Below are 26,672 nucleotides of genomic sequence, written 5' to 3'. Positions count from 1 at the left end.
AACGGAACAGGAGGTTCAGAAACCGTCACTGACAAGCTGGCCAAATCCAGCTGAATTTCAGAAAACTCCAAATTAAACCAAAATCAATGAGAACATGAATTGATTTTCTCTGTGCAAGATACACGTTCTGTTACCCACATGAACAAACCAGTGAAATTATATCAGATTTAAATTCGAGGTCCCTCAGCTCAACTCCTAATCTCTCATTGTAATTCATCTACAACCTCGCCCTCTCACCCCTACCAAATCAGCCATTCTGTTCATCCAGACACCATCACACTTTTCACCCACCACAGCAAGAAAACTTACATCCAAAAGAACTTACAAATGCGCGATACACTCAATCTCAACATCCGTTCTCAGCGGCAACTGCGCAACGGCAACGCATGTCCGAACCGGTTTTGGTTCTTTGCTAAACACCTCGGCGTAGACGTTGTTCATAGCAGCGAAATCTTCCATGTTGGTTAGGAAGACGTTAACTGGGGATAGAATTAGTTATTGCATGGTTTGAGAGAAGGTGTTTGAGTTGAGCTGAGGAAAGGATGGATTGAGGTGAGAATGATGATTTCAAATACCTTTGACGCAATTATCAATCGAACTACCCGCGGCTTCAAGTACTGCTGCCAGATTTTTGAGAGACTGAGCCTATATCCAAAAGCATCGTTAGTAAAGCCCTCTCATCCATCTCCTCTGTCATCACAACTTACAGTCCTATCGGCAACCCCACCCTCAACAAGTTTCGAAGTTTTAGGATCAACTATACAATCAAAATCAGCATCATCTCCCCACCCTTCCATCTCTCATTGCAGAAAACAAATGCGAAAAACATACCACCAATGCTACCACTACAATAAACCATTCCCTGACATTTAATCGCCTGAGAAAAGAACGGGAGAGGCGGCGGGGCGTTGGGAGTCGAGACTGCTTCTTTTTGTGGCATTTTGACGGTTGTATCTTTGTCGCACTCTGTGATTGAGAAAATGTGAGATATGTTTTTGTCGGTGGGTGTTATGAGGGCTGTAACTTTGTAGGTTGTTATGAGAGAGCTGTGGGTTGGAGGGGTGAAAGAAAGTGGGGTAGGTAAAGTGGGATTGGTTGATAAGCTTGTTGCAGTTTTGACGTTGAATGAAGGGCGTGGATTCAAGTTTTAAGAGGATTTTTGCTTGAGATTCATAATAGGCAATATTGCATCAATATCTGTGAGGAAATTCAAGGTTGTGAGTGGTTGCTTACTCTGCGTTGTTTGCGCTGAAAGCGTAGGTGGAAGTTTCGAGCTTCAGAGGTAGTGCAGATCACATTTCTGTATATAATTCTATTTCTCTATACATCTTGTTTTGACTATGATAGTGCTACCGTGCTACAGATAAATCAATTGGCTAACTGCGGCGATTCTTGTCGTCTTTACCAATGACGTCCCAATTTCCAATTCAACACATATTTCCAACATCCTCATAATTTCGACTTCTCCATCTCCGGAACCTTCACATCAACCCTCTCCCACCAAGGCCAAACCTCCGGCTTATCATCCTCCATATTCCCCTCAAAACTCACCTCTCTCTTCCCCACAAAACTCTCTACCCCCTCCTTCTTATCCCTTCCCCCAAAAAGCTCCCACAAAACCCTACTCTCAAGTAAATGCGTCTCCTCCACCGTCCCCGGACCCCTCCACATCAGGTCCCTCATCAACGTTGTACTAACCGTACTGGTCTTTCCCGAAATTTCCTCCGCCAACTCCAACGCTTTCTCCATCACCTGTTCTGGCTTCACAATCTCCGTGAACAAGTCCCCGAAAAGCTTATGGGTAGCCCGGTACACCGCGCCGGTCGTAACTAAATGCATCGCCCTACTCCATCCCACCAGTCTAGGTAGAAAGAACGACGAACAAGCCTCCATCACAATGCCCCTCCTCGCAAACACGAACCCAACCTTCGCCTTGTCGCTCACAACACGAATAGCACACGGTAACGTCATGGTGATTCCTACGCCGACCGCCGACCCAGTAATGGCGGCAATAACCGGTTTTTTGCAGTTGTGAATGGCGAGGGCGACTTGTCCACCCATGTCTCGATGGGTGGTGGCTGTATCCTGGGTGTACGAGAGGCCGATTTCGAGGTCTGCTCCGGCGCAGAAGATGGAGCTCTGGGTAGAGGATGTGAGGACGATGGTTTTGACGCGAGAGTCGGTGGAGAGGAGGTTGAAAGCTTGGATGAGGGACTGGGCCATGTTGTCTGTGAAGGCATTGTGGTTTCTTGGACGGTGGAGAGAGATTATAATGATTGGGGTTGGGGAGAGGGAGGTTGACGGGTGATGGGAGAGGAGGATTTCGGGGAGGGAAAAGGTGGTGTAGGACGATGGGTGTGAGGTTGTCATTGTGTGTTGATTGAGTCTATAAGCTGAAGTAGGTTGAGGGGGAAGCTCTGTAGCTATCAATATCTAGGTAGATGTTGGTAGTATCGAACTGAAGAAATTGATGGAGAAAGCCGGGGGGTTCAACCTGTATGAAATAGAGTGGGAGAGAAAGTCAGCTTCACAAACCGGTTCCTACCTGTTTCTATACCTAAAAGGCACACTTCGTATATCCAGCGTTGGACTCTCGAGTGAAAGTTATAGATGCGGAGAACTATCTGTTTCGGGAATCTATTCAGAGCCGAGGCCTAGTCAACCCGCATGGCGGGGTAAAACTAATCACAGATTCGACTAGCAAAATGTCTATTAATAGAGATAAGAGTAGAAGATAGATGCGAGAATTAAAAGAAAATTTATTGTAAAGTATTAGGTCAAAAATCGCTCAATGTTGGTAAAATTGCATCCGACACTCTTCAATCCAATGGGATAATGTGGCATCTCAAACTCCGTCGCATTTCCAACGCCAGGTTCAATAACCTTTCCCTATCTTGATATGCCACACTGGCCAAGACAAATGAACTTCAAAACAAGAGTAAAATCATCTCTTTGGTGCCTGTTTATATGATATGCAATCCTACAGCATTCTCATTCCAAATACACCATATCCCAAGACCCAACCATGCGCTTAATCGATTGTCATTCGGCTCGATACTGGTACATGACCTGCATTGAGGTTTGGTAACGGTGTCATGTGGTGATCCATTCCTGATCCCAATTTCTCCTGGTCATCATCGCCAATTGCGCGCTTCACAAGATGTACTTTCAATCCCTTGTTGAAATTTAACATACAAGCAATGGCGTTGGCGATTGTAAGGACGATCAGGAGGATTGTGATACACGCAAAACTGGTAAGATTCTTTCGGACAGTGATGTAGAAATCTCTGTGGCTCGCCGAGTACATACGAGCGAGTTTGAAGATGAAATAGGCCAATCCGCAGATGAAGAGAAGGATTGTGAAAATCATTCCGAACTTATTTTCTCGTCGAGTCCAGAAGGCGGCCATGAAGAGGATACCGATGGTGATAGGAATCGCAGCAATGGTAAGACCAAGCTCTGCATCGGTTTTCCCAGTCACGATGACTAAGAATTGGACAGTGAACCCGAGGAAGAAGAAGAAATCGAATTTTAGTAAGGCAATGTAGATCTAAGGGGAGTCAGCAGTATTCACGTAAATATTTTGAGAAATGTCATACCTGGAAAGTTAAGAATCTACGCTTCATTCGGAGATCAGCACTAATGTGCTTGTAGATCGTCCAAGCAAACTCATCGTACAATTTCCAGGCCACGAAAGACATTACAACCGTGAAAAAGCCAATGATAATAGGCACCGACAAAAGATAAGGTCTCAGATCGTGCCATAATGGATCACTGGCATCGATGTAGTCCACTTTCTTGAGCGCGCTGATAGCTCGATCGACCTGGTCAAATTGAATCGAGGCGTAGATGAGCATACCAATGTTGTATATGCATAATCCGATGACTTGGATGGTGTTTTTCAGTCGCAATGAATCCCAAACCAACACAAGTTCGTATAAGAAACCGAAAATAAAGAGTGTCAGGTATGTCGGGATCGTCTTGGATTGTGCTGTGGCTGGCTTAGGCTTCAGACTTATTTGGAATTTGGCAAAGATATATCTAGTTCAAGTCAGCGGGATGCCACACAAATGATGACCCAGAGATAACGTACGCTTCAATTGCCAAAACTACTATCGTCTGGATGATGGTCGTAAGCATAAATGCCCACGTCCATTTCGTATTTGGTCTATCGCGGTCAGCGTTTATCCTGCCTTCCAGCTGTATCCAACTCACGTATACATCCCTCTCCGTGCTGTTCTGGATAGTGGTGCTGGAGATACGCCTTCTCGTTGAAAGTAGCCTCCTCCTAAGTACGCATCAGAATCTGGCAGAAGACTATTTCGAGAATCCTGCTTGTAAGCCACGTTGGCGATGCTTTGCTCGCCGTAGGAGCCGCGGTTTACAAATTCGATTAGAAAGTGGTTGTCGCGTAGGTGGACGCCGTGAATCTAAAATCAGATTACTGTGTTCGGATGATAGGTGAATGCAATTTGATGACTCTGGGCGGGAAGGATGATCGAGTTGGTGATGGACGTCGACCGAGTTGTTGGATGTGCGACTGCAACGAGCGTGAAACGCCTGGTGTCGTGGCAAGGGCTTGGTCTCTTCCTATTCCTTTGGACGGCCGGGTAAGCGGTCGTGAATATAACGCGATAAGCTGATTCAACAAAGGGGAGGACGACGAAATCGATAAAGGGATGCAAAGTCGAATTATTAGGTGGTAAAAAGGGCGAAGAACGTTGAACGGAGATCGAAAGCGGGACTGAACGAAGGGAAGGGGGTTAAGATCGTGGGGATGTTTGGAGTTGAAGAAGCAGCAGAAGATTCGGTTTTGGTCTCCAGGGCTGGCTCAGGCTGGGTCGTCGCTAGCTTGGCTCAGCTGGGGTAGGGGTTCAGGTAGTTTTGGTGCGCGAAGCAGCGAAGTGGAGCGGCCGGTTTGAGTTTCTTAGGCACTGCTCAGGGCTGACAGGTAGTGGACCACGATGAGGGGTTCGCAATAGTCAGGGGGAAAAGTAGTTTAGTGAAGAGTTTGAGGTTTCGACGGCGCGAAGTGGGATTGTTTTTGCAGAGGGATCTGGTTTTGGCACGACGGTGAGGTCACAGTTATGTATTCTGCCAATGTCGCGAGACGAGGTCTCTTTTGGGTGAGGATGTGCTGGCGGGATATCCAATCCTATTTACGAGACATCCGCATTCGCAGTACTTGGCGGGGCGCAGTTCGAATCAACCTGACCGGGTATGAGGCTGAGGTTGGTATCGAACCGTACAAAACGTAGAGACGGGAGAGATACTGTATGTATCGTTTACATGGACCTTTTAAATTCGAGAACGATGTCAAAGTGGCATAAAGTGGTAGGACCTTTTGCGGCGGCTTTGCTGATGCGTCAAACATGTGGAGAAAATGTTTATTCGTTCTTTCTGGCAATTGGTCGCGAGACTTTCAATGTTTCGAGTTGTACGAAGTACAAAGTATCCATGGATCACCGGTTTTGTCGGGAATGACCCACGTGAGAGATTGAACATCTGATGTGGTGACACAGATGAGATTTAAGCTTGAAGGCAAATAGAGATAGATAGAGGCGAACAAGAGGCGAACAAGAGGCAAATTGACAAGATTTCGATGGAATCCCTGGCGACCTTGGGATGTTTCATGGCATCAGTTTTTGCACAAGGCTGACATTCAAAACAAATCGGGGAATAAGATGCGTGACGACGCAAAGAGGCAAAGATCGATCATGTACATGGCCAAGAAGGCATTAAAATTCGACAATTCGAGCTGCGGCGTAGATATACCAACATGTTGTAGATGAGGTCCAACCATACGAGGCCAAGTACAACATTGTACACCGCATTTTGATCTTCGAATGGAGTGATCCTACTGAAATGCACAAACAGTCTGTACGCGGCCAACCAACATCAACAACACCATCAACCTCAAGTAACCAACCACATGAAGACGATTTCCTGCAGGACGAGAACGCAGGATGAGAAGCGCTTTCCACGGTTGTTTCAATCCGTTCCGCGATGCTTAAACCACCTGCAGGATTCTCACCTCTCATCGCGTCGAATCAATCTGCAAATTCTTCCTCAAGTCCCAACACAAGGCTGGGATCCCAATGAAAAATATTCTCTTCGCGATGAAGAATGCAATCAAAAATTCCGCCGATCAGGACCCCGAAGGATACTGAACAGATCTCGTCGCCCCGATGTGCAATGGAGGACTCGTTCTGCCAACTCGTAATTCTTGAGCTACGAGGTTGTCAACAAGGTAAGTATGAAGAAGGAAAGAGGGTTTGAGGGTGGACGAGATACTTAACGGAAACTCTTTTCTTAGCGCCGAGCTAGTGTTTAGTGAGGATTATGTCAGAAGGCTGCCGAAGATTCGAGGTTTCAAGGTTGGAAAAGTGAGGTGGGAGCATGCTAGAATCTTCAGAGCGCTGAAATGATGGCACTGACGGTAGAACGAGGGAACTCGGATGTCAGAATGATATATACTTCGAAGTTGTTTGTTTTCCTGGATAATGCGCGCAGGAAAGCTGATTCCTTGAACAAGGAAGCTTGATATAAATGCATCAATCGACACTCCACTGGAGCTCCCCATATCATATCGACATACCTAGGCAGGCTCGCGACCAGTAATCCTGGACTGAACAAGTTTCGCAATTGACGGAATGTCTTGATTTTTCCAAGTTGATCCACTAAATATACTGTTTCGTCAACTTGATCGAAGAAGTACTGTGTTTGCTGCCACTTATTTTGTTCGCCGCGAGGTTAGCTATATATATTGGTACAAATAGGTGCAAAATATAGATTTATCTGATTCTGACTCTCTGTGTAATTGAGAAGCTACCTACACAAGATATAACACATAGCTTGCTATTTTCAGTGAAACTTTGGAGCTGCCTGCTTGAAAACTGCTGGACCCGAGTCGTGAGCCAAGCTTGAACCTCAAAATCCGAGGCGCGTGTTTGGAGGGGTGTACGTTCGAGTCGCAATCCATCCAACATTTTGAATGTGTGACGAATTGGGAAAGCAATCATCCTCGCTGTAATTTTCCCATACCTATACCCTCAAAATTCCTCATCATAACACTCGTCATTTGGCGCCAGAACTGCCTGAGCACCGCGTCCATCTGGACTCCACCAAGTCGCGCCTCCAACCACCAAATCTGCGACTCTGTCGCAAACACCAAAGATGGATTCTGAGGGCGATGATGAGATCCTCAAGACGTTCGCGGCTGGAAACGATATCGACCAGTAGGAATTCTGCGCCTTGCAATCGCCGTGCGCCTGCTAACAAGCTTCAGTGACCAGTGGCCAGCCCTTCTATCAAGGTTGATTCCAAGACTGGAGAAGGTAAGTTTAATGACCAGCCCTTCTCAACCCAATTTAAAGCTAACTCTGGCAGATTGCAAACACGGCATTCCCTCCACGACCCTTTCTTGCCTCTCAACCTTCATCCTCCCACCCAATACCTTCCTCCCCACCAGCTACTCAATCAACAAACGCCGAATCATCCAGTCAGAATAGCACAAACTCAACAGATGCAATCAATAAAGAAAATGCCCCTCCACCACCGAAACCTCCTGCCCACAGTTTGTCACCATCGATACAAACCTTCCTCGAATCCATAATTTCAACCCTCCGAACCCTATTCTCCCAACACCCACCACACACTATTCAACGACTCGCCGAACTGATCCTCTATCCAAGACAGCATTACAAGACGGTATCATCATATTTACACGCGGTAGATCGAGTGGTACACGTCAGCTCAGGCTCCCATATATTTCCTCTCCCACCAGCAGTCCCCGACCCCTCAAGTGCCTCTGTGCTTTCAAACGGTACCATAGACCCTCTGTCCACATCATGGGGCAATGTTTCCTCAGTACAAGCAAATCTAGGCTCGGACGAAAGTCTAGGAGGAGCACTTCTCACACCAATACCATGGTTGACGAACAATAAGAACGGAGGATCACAACATTCAGGCGGTTCACGTTCACCAATCGAGCGAGAAGTCAAGACAGAAAGTACAGAAATGATTGAAGGACCCAATGGACTAGGAGGAATCGAGACGGTCACAGTATCTGTAAACGGTATATCCTCAACCCGGGAATCTACACTGGCAGCGGCGCCTACCGCCCCTACAACGGATGTCGCTGCAGAACTGAGAGCAGAGGGAGGTGTCACTCAGGGCGAATTACTACGACAGGAACAACGAGCGGGTGTGGTGCCTGTTGCACAGTTATCCAGCAACAGAGGCGACACCGATGGACTTGGAGAGGAAGATGAGGCTCCGCATGCTAGAGGGCCGGATGAGATAGGCATGGAAGACACAGGACCGCAGGCTAGTGGTCACGCCGCCGTCGGCTCAGGGCTGAATGTTAGTATGAAGGGGATTGATGTCGATGCTGCTGTTGGGAGGAAAGAGGTGCCTGTGTCTCCGAAACGGGATGCGGATGAGGAGATTGGAGGGCAGGAGAAGAAGGTCAAAGATGGGGATGAGGAGATGGGGGACGAGGTTGAACTTGTGGATGTGGATGGGAGGAAGGAAGGGGAGGGAGTTGGGGAGAAGGGGGAGAATAAGGGCGTCGATGCTGTGGATGGGAGTGGTGTGTGAGATTATTTATGACTTGTGATGGATTTTGTCACGTTGAATTCGTAGACCCATTTCATTTCGGAATAGAATCTGCGAAACCTTTCATACTTCTCTATTCCCGACTTGCTTCCTCCACAAAGGGTCTCCTCCAAAGCCCTTCCATCTCAACCCACCCCCCAAAAAACCGCCAAGACTCTCAAATGCGAAACGCAACAAAACCACCCTCCCTTCCTCTTTCAATCTAGCTCTTACACTCTCCTCCCCTTACCTTCCTAACTGTAGTAATCCGTATTTCCTGTGCGCAAACTGCCGTGCACGCGTGTATTGTGTGGAGAAAGCTCGGGTTTGCGGCGTGAGGCGGTTGTATTGATCCGTTGGGACGGTGAGGGAATTATGAATTTCGGGAAAGAGGATGAGTGGCGGGAGAGAGAAGAAAGATAAGAGGTAATGGTTGATAGTAAATACAAATTTCCTGGTTTATGAAGATATATGACTTCACAAGAGCATGGCATTGTGGAAAGTAGGGAAGAGATATTTCCATTAAACTCAACGAACCAGCGTGTCTATAAACCCGAGGACCTAAGCAAAATAACAAACCGCGAAACTGTAACTCCCAATATATCTAGAAAGTAAAGTTGATTCCAACCCCAAGCGCCATCCCATGCACCTCATTCCGTTCCCAAATTTGTAAACTCCATCAAAAGCTATGTATCCATACCAAACAATCTACAAAATAATTTCCCGAGCATCCTTCGGCTGAGATTCATTGGGACAATAAGGACATTTGAAACGACCTCCTTTACTTAATTTGGCGAGCGATTCTTTCGCTACGACGTGACCACATGGCATCATCATGGGTGGATTATCCTCTGTGGATTGTTCTTTGCTGACGGGACAGACGAAGATGGCATGGTAGATCATGCTTCTTGGAAGAGGGATTTCGACGGGAAATTCGTTCTGGGTCGTCCATTCTGTGTGTTTCTTTTTCACGATGTTGGCGTATTTGACGTGTGATGGCAGTGCTATGGCACCGGCTGTTGCGGCGACATAAAGTGGTGATTCGGCGGAGAGACCGAGTGAGGAGCAGAATTCGCGGGTGAAGGATGATGCCACATCGTCCCAAGCGGTCTCTATATCGAAGGTTCGCCAGTATGGGGATGCTCGTAGATTGGAGACGTATGCCATGGCTGTTGATAATTGCTGTATATCTCTTGTGAAGCGTCCTTGAAACCGTTGGAAATGCTCTCTGGCATATTTCAATGCTCCGAGTAATCCGTTATTCACATCATTCGGCATGCCATTTATCTCTGGCCCCAGAAAGAGCCACACATATTGCAACTTGCAGAGTTCAAACTCCAAGGTACTGCCTCGCTCTTCTAGCTGAGGACTATTTGCTCGTGCCCAATCGATTGCCGGACCAAGATTTCGGGCCTTCAATTCGTGTAGAATGTTGTACATCCCGGCAAACTTATCCTCCAGTTCTCTTGACTTGATGCTTCCCAAATCTTCTTCAATTTGGTTCAGGTTCGGCGTGCCAGGCGCAGATTGCGGATGGGGCGGGTTTGCTCGTGTTTCTTCCATGAAGGTCGATGCTACTGAGAATTGACCTTCCCGGACCAAATGCATGGCTATCGCTCGATTTATCAGGGTAGGATAAGATGCTAAAGCATCATAGTCGGTTGGTAGAGCTTTCACTGGAAAGTTCTGCAAATAGTCAGTATCTCATCACTAACCCGAGTCTGCTATTCCTCTTACCCTATTCAATGTCTTTTCATAACTCTTCTGTCCCTTGTCCACCTTCTTGAGATCATCGAGGACTCTATCGAAGCCATTTTTGAGGGGGTTTTGCAGGCTGACTAACGTTTTGGAAGCTTGATCTGGATCTTTGAAATGTTAGCCATGATTCAGAGAAAGAGCATGCTGGATCGTAGCATCTTCGAACTTCAAACAACTTCTGTTTCTTGCGGAGAATCGGCCATACTTTCTAATATTGTTTCCCTCGCTCTCTCGAGCTGCTCAATAATCTTATCAACATCTGCAATGCTCTGGTTCAAGCTGCCATCCCTTCGTAGCTTTGCCAGCTCGATTTGAATAACGTCCATAGCTGTTCGATGCCCCGCTACGGTCGTGGCAAGTTGTGTTTTGCTTTGTCTCGAAATCGTCGGGCGATAAAAGTCAACTACTTGCAAAGTAACCTCCCAGCTTGCTGCACTCTAGTATCCATGATAACCATAAGTTTGTCGTCTTGAATAATGTCGTGACCTGATCGATGTGTGTTGCTGTCTTCGGATGCACCTGGATACTTTGAATGTGGGTCACTAAAGCCTGTGAACACCCCAGAGTTGCGCATTCGGCGTTGTATGACGCCCAATGAATGGCCCCAGCCTGGATCATGAACCTAGCTTTCTCCCCTGGTCAGCCCGCGTCACATTCACGTTCAGTATCTCGGTATTGGTTTCAATGCAAGAAGTGGAAACTGTCAATTTCACAGTCTTCCCTACTTCACCTTGGCCAACCAGTTCTCTTGTCTATATTCCGAAGGCTGTGTCTTGAGTGCGACGCTCGACAAAAGATGCTTCTCAGTTCTAATTACGCAAAGGCGTCATTCGCATACTCTTACGACGAACCCCTCGGTTTACATCAGTCCATTCATCTCGATTAAAGCCCAAATGTTGTCTAGATTCCCACTGGGTTACGATCCTCAGATGTATCATGAGGACAGAGTCACTCTGTCGCGGACGACATCTCATCAACATGCAAACGCTCGAGCAAACGGAAAGGCGCTTCAGTCAAATCCAGTTGAACAAGCTCCCCCCGCGAGCGTTACACCTCAGCCACCGACGAGAAAACATTATGTCTTTCCAGACCCGGTAGCTTTTAGGTCAGTATCTTCTCTATAATTGCTTCCGGGGCTAACATGACTGTAGATACCTGGAAGAAGATTCGTCGACCGTTGTCATCGAACGATATGGGAAGCTAAAAGGCTACGAATTATACGTGGTCGAGCAATGGGCATGTTCGAGGGTTCACCCTACGTTCGTTATATCTACGTATACCGGCGATTCGAATCATAGTATCACGGTTGGAGTTTTGGGAGTTCCATCGGATGAAGGGAAATGGTCACCCAGACTCCGAGTGTATTTCAAAGCGATTTCACAGTTCCACGCGAGGCCTAAAGACACACCACTTGGATCGCTTATGGTCACGAATCTCAGCAGTTTTCCTTCAGCTCTTACAGTCATTCCGGTTCCTGCTGGCGACATCAAGAAGCATAGGGAGGACTTTATCGTAAACGAGAATCTCAAGAGGTTAGGCTGTTCTGGGAGATCAGGCATGAGTTTGGCTACACCCGCATCAGCAACACAGGCCAAGTTTCTGCAGTTATACAAAACCAGTGATCGAATACCTTTATACGGGGCAGTTATTGAGCTTGTGAAGCTTTGCCAAGTTGCTCTGATGATGTTTGGAAAATTAGAGCAAGAATATGCTGACGGATGTCTGTGTGATGTGACTGAGAAGGCCGTTCACGATTGGTGGGCGGAGATTGGATCTGAGTACTATAATGTTGAGCCTACCGACGGTATACTCGGACCGACAACAGTATCTGCACTCTTGGGTTTGCTCATGGGCGCTAGGAATCGTCTCAACTATTTTGGAGCTCCAGTTTCCAAGGATGCTTTTGACGTTTATAATCTGAAAAGGGGGATCGCACATTTTCAAAAGTCACAAAAGATAGAAAGAACCAGAAGACTGGACAGAGAAACACTTGCTCGTCTACATCGAGTAACTGCAAAGGCGGCGGCTGGAGAAAGCTGGGCTGTATCAAAAGCCGTCAAGTCCACCGTCGCAGAGCTCAGTGGTAAAGGCGGAGAAATGGTTATGGGCATGGTTGGACGGGATAAGGCAGGTATTGGTGAGGTAGAAACTCTAGATCTGGACCGATTCGTTAGCCTGGTTCATGGAGAGAGAGCGAAATGGTTGTGGCATGGGAAACCGAGACGTAGTGGTGGAGACAACGTTGGCAAATCTGACCCAGGTCTCGGAACTTTGAGTTTCACAAAAGACCATTCCGGAGGTTATATTTGGTCTCACAGCAGAACCGACTCAGTGCCACCGGAGGAGGATAGCGACATTCGAAAGGTTGAAAAGGGAAGCTCAAACAATGTCTACAATGAAATACCTCCAGGCTCGGCGGTCAGTGTGACAGAGACTCCAGGGTCGGACCGTGATCCACAATTACGACGGACAGTACTCAAGGGAGTGTCAGACAAGATGAGCGATGCTCGATCAGGCTTTGGTCGAATCAAAGATGCGGTTGGTTTGCGAGGTCATCAAAGCAAACATTCCAAGGATGACGGTATATATGGGGACCCTCGCGGGTCAGGTTACTTCAGTCCACAAAGTACAAGCACATTGACGCCTGGTACTGCCCCAACAAGTCCTCTTATGATGAACAAAGCTTTCACATGGAAGTTGACCCCCGAAGAATATCAGAATGGTCAGCGAAAGGAAAGAGATGTGGTGGCTAAGACTGGGGCATTTGATGAAGATCGAAGTGGAAGTGCTCCCCCAGAACAAATGGACCCAGAAGAAGCTCGAAGGGCAGCAGAAGCAGAGGAGAAGTGGGCACAACAGGTCAAAAGTATCCGCCAAGATCTCGTCGCCAATGAACCATCCGTCGCCGGTTCAATTTACGGGGATGGAAATCTCGCAGGTCCGTTCGTGGAAGCAGAGCGTGATCCGCATAGTTTCGAAATACTCTTACACCGTCGACACAGCATAACTGGTGTTTCACCTTCTGCCACAAATCATCGAAATGAAGCTTGGTGGCCCCGTCAGATGTCTTTCAGTGATGCTGAAGAAGCTGTCTTGACGTGGGAGTCAGTGGGTGAGCTCGACAACAACGCGGAAGATGGCGATGATTTGACAGCATTTCAGAACCAGAAGTTCATCGCTGAAGATCTTCGACATTTGTATGAGAAGGTTATCTTTTTGCAAAAAGAGATAGCTCCATGGGTTGAAAGCAAAGTAGCAAGCGTTGAAGCTTTGGACGAACAGGCAGTGGGTGAGACAGAGCAATTCCAGACACTTGTTTATCAGCTGGGCGAAGCACACCAAGTCATCAAGGCGGCCAACCAAGAAATTCTTGCCGGTGAACGTTCTCATATTATGGAAGCCGTCAAAGACGTCGAGACACTAGGTGCAAAGCTCGAATATGAGATTAACGCTCTCATATCAAAGGTTGAAGATGTCGAAGAGGGCGTGTCGCAATTCGAGAGGCAGGTAGAGGGCTTGGAGCGCAAGGCAAAGGAGTTGGAAATACAGTTGAGGACTGAAAGTTGGCCTCATTATATTGTGCGTACTATTACGGGAATTGGGACAGGACCAAACATTATCGCTCCCCGTAGGTAGACTTTTCTGCATTATCAAGGGTACTGGCGCTTTTGGGAGTGGGAGCATCACTTAATGGCGTTTGAAAGATACCCCTCGCGCATTTATAGAGTCAATTGATGAAGATCCGAGATTTAGTGTGGCATGTTTAATATAAAGGTCCTACCTATCTGGTATTGAAACCATGTGTATCACGAGCTCACCCAGTGACATAGATAGTCAATGATTGAGTTCCAGATCCATCTAGTTTGACAGGAGTATAACTTGTTCCAATACTCCATTGCGTCATGTTATGATCCAAGATCCATTAAGATTTTAGAGTGGATGTGGCCGTCGTCCAGTGCCCAGATCTATTATACAAGTACTTATCGTACAAAGTCCTTTTGCCTTCAAATATGGCATATTCCAACAATGCGCTCCATTTCAGATTCCTTCATCGAAATGCGAATTGTCGTAGACGTCCAACAATAATACAGTGTCAAGAAGTTCTCCGCCATCAACATCCACAAAACCTTCCGACATTACAAGCCTCCAACGCCGAATCCACCACCGGTAGCTCCTTTTGCCTGAGCCTCTGCTTGCAATAACTCCGAGATCTTCATCTGCACGTCGAAGAATTTTGAGGCGCATCGATCAATGCATACACCTTCTCCCTTGTTGAGCTCGCCTTCGCGGTAATCTTTTGGTACACACTTCTTCATGCATGCTTGTTGGAGTCTGTAAGCTGTCAGTCTAGAGCCTAGCAGCGTAGAGCATTCGATTCGGAGGGTTTTTGGGAGAAGTACTTGTTGAACATGTCTGTTACGAGGTCCATTTCCTGCTCTGCGGCTGCGATCTTCTCCGCCGATGATGGCTGCGGTCGCCCAAATCCGAACATTCCTGACATGTTTGCGGGTATGAATTGACTGGAGGTTTGAGTATGAAACTGGTTGATTTAATGGTTGGCTATTGAAGTTCAACGAGTTCGAGAAGTCTGAAGCTTGCACGGGGAGCAACACTAGCGTTGAGTCGATGGTCCGTGCCTCAGATATTTCTTCAAGCTTCCTGTTTGGCAGACCAGATCAAGTCTTTTCGCACAACCTCGCACTCAATATGATTGTGAGTTCGACTGGCTACAGTAAGTTCAATCCTTTTTATTAAATCTTGCCTGGGTTACTATGATGATTTCATTATAACATTAGAACCGTTGCGACTGACACCTTCGGGTGGTTGATCTCACATCGATCCGTTGTCTGATATTTCCCTTACCGCTACTTCAAAAGTACTTTCAGTTGTGCGATTGAAAATCTTACTGATTGAGTGGTATACAGAATGAGCTGTTCGAATTCCTTCCGCTTCCTGCGGCCGTATCTCTGCAGGAACCTACCTGCCGCACGGAAATCCGCATACCTGCGTTTCTTTTCTACCACGAAATGCAGACTCGATGAACACGGTATTAAATCCGATGGGGGACTCAAGCATAAGAGTGTGCCAGACCCAGATAGAGCTGAGAGATTGGAGAGTGCTGGTCTTTTGAAATGGCCGCGAATTCAGAGGGATGTAGATGCAATTTCCGCAAAAGAATTTAATCGTCGTTATAAATCATTAAATCCAAAAGAAACATCTGAGAATAATGTGATTGTTAGAGGTAAGGTGTCGTAGATCTCGCCCAGAACCCATACTTACGGTAAATCAGGAAGAGTAGCCAAAGTCCGATTACTGGGGAAAGGTCTGGCATTTCTTGACATCGTTGAGGATGGGTACACGGTTCAAGGCATGTTGAATTTGAAAGCCCTGGAAGCATCTTCCCCGACTGCAGAAAAAGATTTTGAACGTCTAAGATACATTTGCCGTGTAGGGGACATCGTCTGTAAGTCTGACACGTACGATGTATCTATCTTGATACTAATCTAGCGCAGCTTTGCGTGGTCGTCCATATATGCCTGCCCGTACAAAATCCCCTTCTATAAACTGTGATGGGATTCCGCAATTCCTATCTCCCACTCTTCACATCACTCCCGATACCATCCAAGACAAAGAGGCCTTGATTCGAAATCGGCATCTTGATCTCCTCGTCAATGCAAAATCGGCTCAAGTTGTCAGAGCTCGGTCTTACATTATCCAGGCCATTCGAGCTTTTCTTTTGAATGATGATTTCATCGAAGTGCAAACTCCAATGATTGCGGATACCGCTGGAGGTGCTGTTGCCAAGTCTTTCAAGACGTATGCTACCGAGTTTCCTGACAAGGAACTTGCTTTGCGTATCGCCCCAGAACTATGGCTGAAGCGTTTAATCATTGGTGGGATGGCAAGGGTCTTTGAGATAGGACCAGCCTTCCGCAATGAGGGTATAGATGCTACTCACAATCCAGAGTTCACAACATGCGAGTTCTACAAGTCCTTTGCAGATCTTGAACAGCTGATAGAGATGACCGAGCACATGATCGCAGGTATTGCAACACGATTAACAAGCTTACGTGCTAGCTCTCTATCAGTCTTGCCCGAGATACCAGCATCCCTTCATATGGGGACCTTCCAAAGGATCGAATTTATCCCAGCTATCGAGGAAGGTCTCGGAGAGAAACTTCCCGACCTAGCTGCTGATGATGCTACATCCAAACTCATCTCTCTGTTTGACAAGCATTCAATACCTACTCCTTCTTCGCCAACATTACCACGTTTACTTGACAAGCTAGGTACAACATACATTGAACCCCAATGCGAAGCACCCACATTCATCATGTACCATCCAGCGTGCATGGCGCCGCTGGCGAAATCTTTTCATCACCCTGGGATCAATCAAAATGTTTCTGCAAGGGCAGAATTGTTCATTCAACAGCGAGAAATCGCAAACATGTACGAGGAAGAGAATAGTCCAATCGAGCAGAGAACCAAAATGGAGCTTCAGGCCAGATACCGGGATGCTGAGAATGACGCCCACGTCGACCAGGGCTATATCGAGGCTCTTGAATGGGGTCTTCCACCGACCGGTGGTTGGGGGTGTGGTGTAGATCGACTTGTCATGCTCTTTACTGGTTGTACCCGGATTGCGGACGTTTTGCCTTTTGGAAATCTGAGAAACGTTGTGAATCTAGGAAGTCCAGCTCCAAGAACCTCCACGTCAAAGTCATCGTTGACTGAAACTATGAAGGGTTAGATGCAGCAATGGATCAACTATGGGATTCTTCGGTGGATAGCCGTCGATGCTCTCTCGGCTGTAAAACAATGTAGAATCACATGTATTTATGCAGATGTAGAGTACTGTAGCTTATATATTGTATAGATACGTTTACCATACTGCGAATTCATTGTGCTTCGATCATGGCTGTGGTAGACGATGCCGCCTGTTCATAGCATAAACTCTTCGTATGCGCCTCTGTCTCAATTATTATTTCTCCGTCAGTGGAAGTGACAGGATATTCTTCCTCATGCATTCATGCGTTGACGCACGATGAACATCTTACCGAATCTACTACTCAACAAAAGCTCCTTCAAGTAAAATGTATTAACAAAAGGATTTTCTGCCGCCGTGATAAGGCAAGTATCGGCCATCGATTGCTAGATTTTTTGTATTTCGCGCGCCAGGGATTGGTGCGGTCTACCGTAAGATATAACCCAAAGCCGGTTGTAACTTTACGTCTCCTACAGGATGATATGATGTTGAGAGTATTCCTGCAAGTGGCTAATGACTAGTCGAGTAGGAGGTTTCACAATGCCCGAGATGTTTATCAGCAATTTGCCACTTAGAGATATTGAAATACTCGTGGGTTGTCACTTAGTGCTATAATCCTGAGAGGTTTCAAACAGCGCTCAAGGAGTCATTATTTACTGCAAAAGGTTGACGAATTACACAATACTGCCTGTTCATCATCAGAATGCCGTGCACCAGTCACCACTTATCTTGTCCAAGACGCGAAATCTACGCGGACATATTAAACTTCCTTTTACGTCGCTTTCGCACACTCTATACTTAAACTATACTTTAATACTTAGCTGTACTATTGTGATTTATATCATAGTAACGATCTTGTTTATCCTCCTAGGAAGAATTAACATAACCCAATTAACATTAATCGTCTCATAGACCTCGGGATTAAGTATCATAATATTTAACGTTGTTTTGCCCAAGCTCAACGGACTGAAATCGTTCAGGCTCTGAAGTTCAAGGACATATCCAAGCGTGCTTCTCGAAGCTATCCGTATCCAACCAATGTACTTGTTTCCTCCCGATTTCGATAAGCCTTGAATTTATACAACCATCTGCACATCCTTTCAAAAACTGGCCTTAGACAAAGCCCTGATAGCCTTCTTTCTCTCCTTCCTCTCCAGTTCTCTACTCGGTTCCAGTCCGGATCTCCTACCGCTTAACTTCTTCTCCTTACGCCTCAACCTTGCTCTCCTGTTCTTTTTGCTCTTCTTTCCGCTCGTCTGCCGTTGATCACTACCTTTTGCCTTTCTGTGCTGCTGACCTTGAGGTATGAGATATGGGGTTTCCAGGCCATACATTGGGAGAGGCGGCACGTAGGGAGGTTGGCTGAAGTCTGCCAAGTATGTCGGATCATAAAGTGGCCAGTAAGTAGGGGGTGCATGTTCGAGGTCGGAAATGTAATGATTGGGACGATTGATACCCGCTGGGTCAGCGTCCGCGTTGTAGTCGGGCGTGTAAGCTTGGGAATTGTAACTACTCGTCTCGCGGACTTCTTCGTAAGTTTCGGTTGAGTACGACGAAGGAATTGTGGCATCGTCTGGGTGCACAAGTTCTTCTTCTGGGTAGATGACCTGGTCGTTTCCCAACAAGGAGTGCTGTGCGGTTCTGTTACTGGTCCGTAGAACTTCGCGGGTGGGTGATGTAGGCAAATTGTTCGAAGAAGCAGTGGTCTAGAGTACCATCAGTAATCTTGCTCTGCCTTTCCATCCAAGAGACTTACCGCAGTCGACATGCGTTGAGGGATCCCAACTCGAGGATGTGTGCCTGCTATAGTTTGCTCAGGAAACTCAAAGGTGCGCTCAGGTTCCGGGATTTCTGAAAGCTCCCATACCTGGAAACCCTCCAGGATTTCCTCATCCATATTGGCACATTGCTCGTATCGTGGTGTCGCGCTTCCTGGAAGTGTTGCGTGATCATATGGCAACTCGTAGCCAAGAACTGTAGAGCAAAGCAATTGCCATTCACCAAGAAGTCTGGCTGAAATAGGCATGGTGAAAGCTTTCGCAAGGGTCCGTAAGTCACAGATGAATTAGCACGAAATAATCTACGTAAAGAACAAAGAGACGGCGATGATGGAGGACTGCTCGTATCTCGCTTAGCGAAAGAATGGTAGGAAGTGATGGAAATTTCAATTTCCAGTGTATCATGTGCACAGTTTTATAGGCACTGATACCCAACTAGCACTAATAATGTCATAAACTCCTTTCTTGTGCTTACATAATTATCATGGTTTTCCCTATGTTTGTTAGGGGAAGCATGACGAAAGCCGCGCTATCATTCGGTATCGGTAGTACTAGAGCTTTCATTAGTCCCGGACTACATTCTAGTATTTTTTGGTGAGACAGAATTGGAAAGGAAAGTTCGAAAACCTGATGTCACATAGGAAAATCTTTCATATCGCGCACAGCGACACGTGCCTAGAAGTGTTCAGGATCCACATGGCGCAACATATTCACTTCTTGACTACTTTATATATTAGTTTTGACAAAAAGTCAAGCACCAATCAGCAGAACCACAGCTGGTTGGGTTTATAAATTCGTTCTGAAACCAAAATCGCCGCTCGCCAAAAAAAGGAGTGTTAGATATCATTGATGATCACTCTAAAAACCCAAACTAACCAAGTCGCAAGCAACAACACCGCCAAAAGAATCGCCAAAAGAAACTATTGCCCTCAAACAAATACTGGGGATTCCCCCAGCGATCGGGCTTAAACATACCCATCCTAACAAAGTAAACTGGACAACCGGTTTAGACACTAGGACATCCTCCTTGAGGGTGCAGTCAGCTTTTGCCTCTTTTTCCTTCCAACCTTTTTCTCAAGTCTGCTTGTACGATTTTTTATTTACCATGTAGTGTCACTTTATCTTATTAACCTCGAGGCGTTCATCTAAATTTTATATATGCGGCGTTGCTCGCCTCGCAGAGGACAAGATAATTGGCAAGTGTCAGTAATCTACCCACTCGCTAAACTTGGCAAATAACAAGCCCTTCGAATAGAGCTTATGGTATTATTTAGTTCAAACAATTGACCAGATATCTGATTATGTGCCAGGTCCATCCACTAAGTTTGCGATAATTTGCCAATTTGATCGAAAAAATATCGTGTTTCGACAGCAACTGATATTGTCCACTCGGAGCTCGTGTCCAATTCAAAAGGCCGACGATCTGCTGCAACTACATCGCGCGGACATGATAAGTTTATACTTGAATCTTCCTAAGAAGAGGAATTAGGCTATCAGTTTACAGCATAAGACTTAGTACTGAATTGGGGAAGGTTACAAAGTTCGATCTTGAGCATCCTCTTCTTCATTCTCCTTCGCAATTTTGCACCATTTTGGCTAAATTTACCCTTAAAATTCAATAGGAGATGTGCACAAGTTATTTTCTTCTCATAATTCAATTCGCTGTATTATCCTAACATTTATCGGTTCTCTCAACTAGGAGCCTTGTATCCATCCACATCCGTGCTGTTGGACAACTTCTCATACTTCTTATAATTCTCGTCATACTCCTTGAGCTTACCCAAGATTCCCTGATAAGCGTCGGTACCAATAACCACACGAAGTGGAGGATCCTTCATAATCGCAAATTCATACATCGCCTGAGCTCCTTTCTTGGGCTCGCCGGCTTGCGTACCATTTCTATCATTCATCATCTTCTTTGCGTCCAAATGATCATATGCAGGGTGTCTTTTCTCTGGGAATGCCATTGATCGGCCTGCCCAGTCGGTTCGGAATCCTCCTGGTTCAATACAAGTAAATTTGATGCCCCACTCAGGCTTGACCTCCTTGCTCAGGGCCTCTGTGAAGCCTTCTACCGCCCACTTGCTGGCGCAATAGATGGAAAACAGCGGAACACCTCGCTGACCACCAATCGATGTAACCTGCTGTATCAATCCTCCAGAAGGCTTCTGATCACGCATGACTTCCAGCGCTTTCCTCGTGACGGAGATGAGTCCGAAGAAGTTAACTTCCATTTGGGTTCTGATTTGCTGCTCATTGAGCTCCTCAAAGGGTCCTGAAAGTCCATAGCCGGCATTGTTGACAACTACGTCGACACGGCCGAACTTATCCAGCGCAGTCTTGAATGAGGCATCGATGTCCTCTTGTTTTGTTACATCAAGTTTTACTGCCAGGAAATTCTACTGAAGGTTAACATAATTCGATATCAGGAGATTCATAATGGATTACCTGTTCTGAGGTTCCCTTGAATTCAAGTGTATCCGGCTTTCGAGCTGTCGCGACTGCGATGTCACCCCGATCAAGAACTTCTTGGACCAGGTGATTTCCGAAGCCAGTGGATGTGCCGGTGATGAAAAAGACGCGAGGCATTGTGTCTGTAATTTGCTGATTTACTTGATTAATTGAAATAAGAAGGTTGTGTGTGAGGATAATCAAGCGGGGGAGATTCGAATATATATTCTATAGACATGGTCATCAACCTTGATGGTACAAAAAGCAGCACCCTAGCGTACTCATTTCGCCACATCCTTTCTGATATCCCAGTTCCAGATTCCTATAGTGTGAAATTAGGCTGATGCCGCTTTCTCTTATTCTAGAAGATAGGCGTTATGATGAGGCTTCGGCGGATTCTCCGGAGTTTATGTTTACCTTTGAGAGCCCGGACAAATGTACTGCACTCTAAACCCTAGGTTGCGCGTAGCTCAATAAGTCTTACCAGCTACGTCCCCCTCATCAAAGCCTTGACCGATATCAACCCAACGAACATGACGTAAGCGGGGTTAGCCAGCCTATTCGGTCGCGATTTGGAAGATATTTGGAAGACTTGATCGCTCTTAAGGATTAAATCCGGCTTGGCTTAGGCGGGATTTCCCCACTTTGCGAGGTTGTATCAACGTCACCTCTTCAGCACCATTAATGAAGCTTGAAGAGCTCGTTCATCAAGCCGAATTTAGTCTCATAAGTTCTTTACCAATCTTAGGTGGGTTGTACATTGAATTGGGCTACAGAAAATGCACTCGAGGATCTCAGGTTCGTTGGTGATCCGGAAAATTCACACCGTCGTTTTTAACCAACGAAAGAAAATCAGAACTGATATTTGTCATGCTTGTTTGTGGCACATGGTATCATTTTCGTTCAGAGTATTATGATGGCAAATATAGCTGCCAGAAGGAGATAAAAGAGGCAGTCCAGAAACTATGAACCCGAATTGCTTTTCCTTGACCATCTATCTTATTTATAAAAGTACCCCCGCCCTCAGAAAACACTCTTATCCCAAGAGACAGGAGCGTCAACATCTATTCCAGCATATCAATGCCATTCTCTAAGCTCTACACTAACTTTTCGATTTACAAAATGGGATTTCATACTGTCTAGACTGTCACGTTTTTCATTAAATTCCAGGCGAAGTTTCCGAAGTTCAGTTACCGAGGGACCACCCGCGCAGCAATCCCGCATCCCCGCAGCGACGCTTAAGCATTTTGGAAGCACTACTTTAGTGATTCCATTCTAATGATAAGTCAACGAATCAAGTTGTTCAATTCATGCGAGGCTATGAGCTGGTGATTCCCCCGCAGAGCGGGGTTGGGGTTTAAGAATGCCATGCCCTGTAGCCATATCTGTGTGACAGGAAACATCGTATTTCTATACTTTTGTTCAACATTTCTAGAATTAACTCAAGATGAAGGCACAAGATCTTCCAAAATTCAGTGATATGCCAGCCGTAAAAGGCATGCCTCATGGCACGGCCTGGGGTCTTTGGGACAAGAATGGAGAACGTGATAGCTGTGGTTCTCTAAACCTCCTGACACCCGAAAACACAATCGCAGCTCAAAAAGAGATCAAATCAGGAACAGGAGTTGCGCTCAAGTAATGCATCCAACCATACTGATTGAGTTCTTTAAACTAAACGAATGATGTAGTTGGGATCTCGAATGCGTTCACGAGCCTGGATTCGCTCGAGAAAAGCCAAAGCATGAACTCAAGGATCTTCGGAGTATGGGATTTGTGGCCTTTGACGATTTGATTCATATCAACACCCAATCTGGATCTCAAGTGAGTTACTTTTCACCGCGATGGGATTCGAATAATCGCTGATTCTAACGTAGTGGGACGGGTTCAGACACTGGGCGCACCAGGAGACTAAACTATTCTACAATAACCTTACAGCGGATGAGATTGTTGACGAGAAAAACAATGAAAAGAATGGCATTCGTATGTTCTCTTCTCACAGCACATGTATATCATATTTACAATTTGCAGATCAATGGTCCCGCCGTGGTGGGATTGTAGGACGTGCAGTTTTCATCGATTACGTCGCTTATGCTGAACGCCACAACATCAAATACTCTCCAGTCGAGCGCCATGAGATTACCGTCAAGGAGATCGAAGAGTGTGCAAAGGAGCAGGGCGTTGAATTCAAGCCGGCAGATATTCTGGTGGTGAGAAGCGGGTGGATAAAATGGTGGGACTTCCATCTCCTGTGGTCCAAGAATGGATTTCTGATTGACAACTGGGAACAGGTACAACAGCGCGAGCACTGAGGAGAGAGTGGAGAAAGGGAAGAATGGCCACGAGTTCGCTGGTGTAGGGGGAAATGAGGAGAGTGTTGAGTGGCTTTGGGGTAGGTTCTATCTCTGCTATCCTGATACCTCTGAATTGGGAAAATCTTGCTAAAATCATCGGTTCCAGATCATCATTTTGCAGCGGTAGCGGGGGACGCGATAGCCTTCGAAGCTTGGCCACCTAAGGCTCCTTACAGTCGGTTCCCTCTCCCACTTCACTAACCTTGATGCTAACGGATTTCATAGGACTCCACGACCACTTCCTTGCGCAATGGGGTACACCGATCGGCGAGCTCTGGAATTTAGAGGAACTATCAGAAGTTTGCGCAAGGGAGAAGAAATATTCTTTCTTCTTGACGAGTGCTCCATTGAATGTCCATGGTGGAGTAGCCAGCCCACCGAATGCTTTGGCCATTCTTTGAAGCAGTGCCACTTTTGTACCATAAGATATGTTAATTGATGACTAATAAACATAGCAGCTAAATAAAGACTTTTATGATGATCATTAATAACAAATCCTCCATGAATGATAAATGTTCCAAGTCAAGTGAGACTTCATCCCACTGTGTGCCGATGGTAAAATAAAATGTCCGAAATTGAATGAGACTTTTAATAAATCAACGATTGTTCCTTCCTTCCGACCCGAAAACCTGAAAACTTAAGCATTGTAAACCTCCTGCCTTCCCCCCCTTAGAGTTTAGCGGTGGAACGGGATCTGGTGAGCTCGGTCGACTGTTTGTAGATCCCAGGTCGTATCCCTGTTTATTGGATCATTGAGCTTATCGCATATCAATGGAGTACGGCTCACACTCCCGTACATGTTTAGTTCATGCTTTTGCAGCCTCGTTTGTCTTTCTTCGAACTCCCTGTCGTTTCCATACTTAGCCATGTCTCGTCCCCTACGCTCCTGAATGCGACGGGCTAGATTGACGCATAGCTGCTCGCCATTTGGAAGGGTTGTGCTCATCGTTTTCAGGAATTCCTTCAAATCGGTAGTATTGAGCTCGCCATCTTGGCCAGGCACAGTCAACAGCTCCCTAATTGCTGCTCGCTTCATATGCTTGAGATGGTCTTTTTCATTCTCAAGAACATGTACCATTCTGCATCCCCAGCATGACTTCTGGGCCGTTGCCCCTATGTCGTAGCTTCTGATTTCTTGGTAACCGAAGAAGATTCCTAATGGGCTTCTTTGGCATCCATCGCAGTAATATGTTTTAGTGGCCCATTCCCAACCCTCGTGTCGGTTTCCAATTTTTCCTGTGAATTTCTTAACATTGCCATGATGGGTTGGATTAGCCGCATCCAATAAGGCGCACAAGTGAGCCACAGGAAATGACGGGTCCAAGAGAGCTGCAAGAGTCGCTTCCACACGCCAACAAGGTCCATCATCTAACCATTTCCGGAAAGCCGTGTGTGGCGATGTCAAGTTGATACCTTGCGCTTTCGCTTGAGGTACTACCACCGATACTAACTGCCAGACAGCGAGGGGAGAGTTGCCGTTCCAGTTATCCCAGGTCGGCCCAAATCCCCCAATAGAGAATGGGTTGCCCGGTTGAAAAGGGGGGCCATTGTGATGATTCGGGTAAAAGTCGAGATATACTTGGTGCTCTTTCTCTAGAGGCCTATCAGTCTTGAGGATCTCAAGTAAACGCATAGTATTGCCGATGTGAATTAGTTGACATTTGTAAACCCCAACATTTGTTAGATGACGCATTTTGGGTATTAGAAGTGCAAGGATGTTAATATCCAAGAAGGGTACTCGGTGAAATTGAATATTTTTGATGTAATCAGCGAAGTTGTTAATAGAGCGGCCTAGGAACAGAACGTTTATTAGCAAGTCAGAATCTCAAATGTCTCTAAATCTTACGGTAACTTGAGATATTGCCTCTAAGATGTAGAGGAACTCAGGGATAATGTCTCAAAAACAGACAGGAACTTACAGAGATATTTGATCGATTTTATCTGGTACTGGTAGGTGGTATTGTCCACCAGTGGATCCACTTCCGTCCGCATTGGGGTCACCATAATAATAGGATTGACTCCGGGTTGCCGTCCAAGGAGGGCTCTAGCTTGAGCATTTAAATTGCAGTTGTTGTACCATTTAAGATTGGTAATCCAGAGGTCAAGGCGGAATAGGACTTGCCTCCAGGCTAAGCGAGATGTTGCTGAAAACTTCCATATAGTTGAGTAATGATCGGCCATATTGATCAATATCCTAGTAGCGATGATATCATAACCCTCCATAATTCTAAGAAGAAGAGAGGTTTGTTCTGCCTCTGGCAGTGTGTACCGACTATTATTTTCTGGATAATTCCAATTTTCGATCAAAGGCCCCTATTTGTGTAAGCGAGATCCAGAATCCGAGTATTTGATTGGCTCACCATTGTGATTGCCCTGGAAGGCTCTTCTTCCCAAGGCCAGCCCTCGATAATGTCTCTTTTAACCTCAGGAATTGGGTCTTTCCATTCTTCCTTCTCAGTTGGGTAAATTGGGTCCGGAAGCAGCTCCTCATCATTTCCATGCCAGCCGCCAGCGGCATCCCAATCCACAGTATGACTATCTTGCATTATTTTTTTGACCATTTCATCTGAGAAAAGGCCTGGAACCAATTGGTCTGCTTCACCTCTGGCTTCCTTCGCAGCTGTTTCTGCATTTGACTTTGCCAGAGCCGCCTCGAACTCACGGGCCTTCTTTCTAGCCTTTCTCTGGCTGTTCTTAGTCATCTTGAAGAGATAGATTTATTGAAATGATTTGAAGAAGTGATTTGAAAATGTCTCAAGTCCCGAGGGACTTTGGATTGGAGGGGCTGGGTGGTTGATGAAGAAGAAGAAGAGTGGTGGATGGGGGAGAAAAGAGGCCTTATATACCCCAGAAAAGTGGGTCCGGGGACAAGATTATTCACAATAGGAAGCAGCAAGTTATCTGGGGAAGGAACGTTCAGACTATAATCGGAAAGGTCAGGTAGCAGGGAAGAAGCAAGTGGTGTTTTGG

General features: G+C 46.2%; 13 protein-coding genes across 13 annotated transcripts; 4 read left to right on the top strand and 9 right to left on the bottom strand.

Moving 5' to 3' along the window:
• Positions 1-321: 321 nt before the first annotated feature.
• On the bottom strand, positions 322-940 carry GLAREA_07556 (YjgF-like protein; the record flags this gene model as incomplete). Its single annotated transcript, XM_008082244.1, has 4 exons — positions 322-479; positions 576-645; positions 708-757; positions 832-940. The coding sequence occupies 4 exons, from the start codon at positions 938-940 to the stop codon at positions 322-324; spliced, it is 387 nt and encodes a 128-aa protein (XP_008080435.1).
• Positions 941-1,449: 509 nt separating this feature from the next.
• Positions 1,450-2,223, bottom strand: GLAREA_07555 (ClpP/crotonase; the record flags this gene model as incomplete). The annotated part of the gene is made up of 1 exon (XM_008082243.1): positions 1,450-2,223. The coding sequence occupies one exon, from the start codon at positions 2,221-2,223 to the stop codon at positions 1,450-1,452; it is 774 nt and encodes a 257-aa protein (XP_008080434.1).
• An 808-nt stretch (positions 2,224-3,031) lies between these two features.
• GLAREA_07554 (uncharacterized protein) lies at positions 3,032-4,223 on the bottom strand (the record flags this gene model as incomplete). The annotated part of the gene is made up of 4 exons (XM_008082242.1): positions 3,032-3,550; positions 3,600-4,041; positions 4,094-4,168; positions 4,216-4,223. The coding sequence occupies 4 exons, from the start codon at positions 4,221-4,223 to the stop codon at positions 3,032-3,034; spliced, it is 1,044 nt and encodes a 347-aa protein (XP_008080433.1).
• Positions 4,224-5,155: 932 nt separating this feature from the next.
• GLAREA_07553 (uncharacterized protein) lies at positions 5,156-5,374 on the bottom strand (the record flags this gene model as incomplete). Its single annotated transcript, XM_008082241.1, has 1 exon — positions 5,156-5,374. The coding sequence occupies one exon, from the start codon at positions 5,372-5,374 to the stop codon at positions 5,156-5,158; it is 219 nt and encodes a 72-aa protein (XP_008080432.1).
• Positions 5,375-7,176: 1,802 nt separating this feature from the next.
• GLAREA_07552 (uncharacterized protein) lies at positions 7,177-8,601 on the top strand (the record flags this gene model as incomplete). The annotated part of the gene is made up of 3 exons (XM_008082240.1): positions 7,177-7,238; positions 7,289-7,337; positions 7,390-8,601. The coding sequence occupies 3 exons, from the start codon at positions 7,177-7,179 to the stop codon at positions 8,599-8,601; spliced, it is 1,323 nt and encodes a 440-aa protein (XP_008080431.1).
• A 705-nt stretch (positions 8,602-9,306) lies between these two features.
• On the bottom strand, positions 9,307-10,682 carry GLAREA_07551 (RING/U-box; the record flags this gene model as incomplete). The annotated part of the gene is made up of 3 exons (XM_008082239.1): positions 9,307-10,284; positions 10,336-10,463; positions 10,562-10,682. 3 exons carry the CDS (start codon positions 10,680-10,682, stop codon positions 9,307-9,309), a joined length of 1,227 nt encoding a protein of 408 aa, XP_008080430.1.
• Positions 10,683-11,249: 567 nt separating this feature from the next.
• GLAREA_07550 (uncharacterized protein) lies at positions 11,250-13,992 on the top strand (the record flags this gene model as incomplete). The annotated part of the gene is made up of 2 exons (XM_008082238.1): positions 11,250-11,461; positions 11,508-13,992. 2 exons carry the CDS (start codon positions 11,250-11,252, stop codon positions 13,990-13,992), a joined length of 2,697 nt encoding a protein of 898 aa, XP_008080429.1.
• Positions 13,993-14,492: 500 nt separating this feature from the next.
• Positions 14,493-14,857, bottom strand: GLAREA_07549 (Tim10-like protein; the record flags this gene model as incomplete). The annotated part of the gene is made up of 2 exons (XM_008082237.1): positions 14,493-14,688; positions 14,757-14,857. The coding sequence occupies 2 exons, from the start codon at positions 14,855-14,857 to the stop codon at positions 14,493-14,495; spliced, it is 297 nt and encodes a 98-aa protein (XP_008080428.1).
• Positions 14,858-15,282: 425 nt separating this feature from the next.
• GLAREA_07548 (Class II aaRS and biotin synthetase) lies at positions 15,283-17,107 on the top strand (the record flags this gene model as incomplete). The annotated part of the gene is made up of 3 exons (XM_008082236.1): positions 15,283-15,598; positions 15,647-15,820; positions 15,870-17,107. 3 exons carry the CDS (start codon positions 15,283-15,285, stop codon positions 17,105-17,107), a joined length of 1,728 nt encoding a protein of 575 aa, XP_008080427.1.
• A 1,115-nt stretch (positions 17,108-18,222) lies between these two features.
• On the bottom strand, positions 18,223-19,148 carry GLAREA_07547 (uncharacterized protein; the record flags this gene model as incomplete). Its single annotated transcript, XM_008082235.1, has 2 exons — positions 18,223-18,828; positions 18,879-19,148. The coding sequence occupies 2 exons, from the start codon at positions 19,146-19,148 to the stop codon at positions 18,223-18,225; spliced, it is 876 nt and encodes a 291-aa protein (XP_008080426.1).
• Positions 19,149-20,591: 1,443 nt separating this feature from the next.
• On the bottom strand, positions 20,592-21,489 carry GLAREA_07546 (NAD(P)-binding Rossmann-fold containing protein; the record flags this gene model as incomplete). Its single annotated transcript, XM_008082234.1, has 2 exons — positions 20,592-21,299; positions 21,349-21,489. The coding sequence occupies 2 exons, from the start codon at positions 21,487-21,489 to the stop codon at positions 20,592-20,594; spliced, it is 849 nt and encodes a 282-aa protein (XP_008080425.1).
• A 1,309-nt stretch (positions 21,490-22,798) lies between these two features.
• GLAREA_07545 (Putative cyclase) lies at positions 22,799-24,103 on the top strand (the record flags this gene model as incomplete). The annotated part of the gene is made up of 7 exons (XM_008082233.1): positions 22,799-22,986; positions 23,040-23,172; positions 23,226-23,331; positions 23,380-23,581; positions 23,640-23,740; positions 23,809-23,877; positions 23,928-24,103. 7 exons carry the CDS (start codon positions 22,799-22,801, stop codon positions 24,101-24,103), a joined length of 975 nt encoding a protein of 324 aa, XP_008080424.1.
• A 275-nt stretch (positions 24,104-24,378) lies between these two features.
• On the bottom strand, positions 24,379-26,404 carry GLAREA_07544 (uncharacterized protein; the record flags this gene model as incomplete). Its single annotated transcript, XM_008082232.1, has 3 exons — positions 24,379-25,493; positions 25,622-26,015; positions 26,063-26,404. 3 exons carry the CDS (start codon positions 26,402-26,404, stop codon positions 24,379-24,381), a joined length of 1,851 nt encoding a protein of 616 aa, XP_008080423.1.
• Positions 26,405-26,672: the final 268 nt, after the last annotated feature.

Source organism: Glarea lozoyensis (genome assembly GCF_000409485.1).
Source record: "Glarea lozoyensis ATCC 20868 chromosome Unknown GLAREA16, whole genome shotgun sequence".
Classification (NCBI taxonomy): domain Eukaryota; kingdom Fungi; phylum Ascomycota; class Leotiomycetes; order Helotiales; family Helotiaceae; genus Glarea; species Glarea lozoyensis.
The sequence above is the reverse complement of the archived record's forward strand: the minus strand, read 5'-3'. Positions and strand labels throughout refer to the sequence as shown.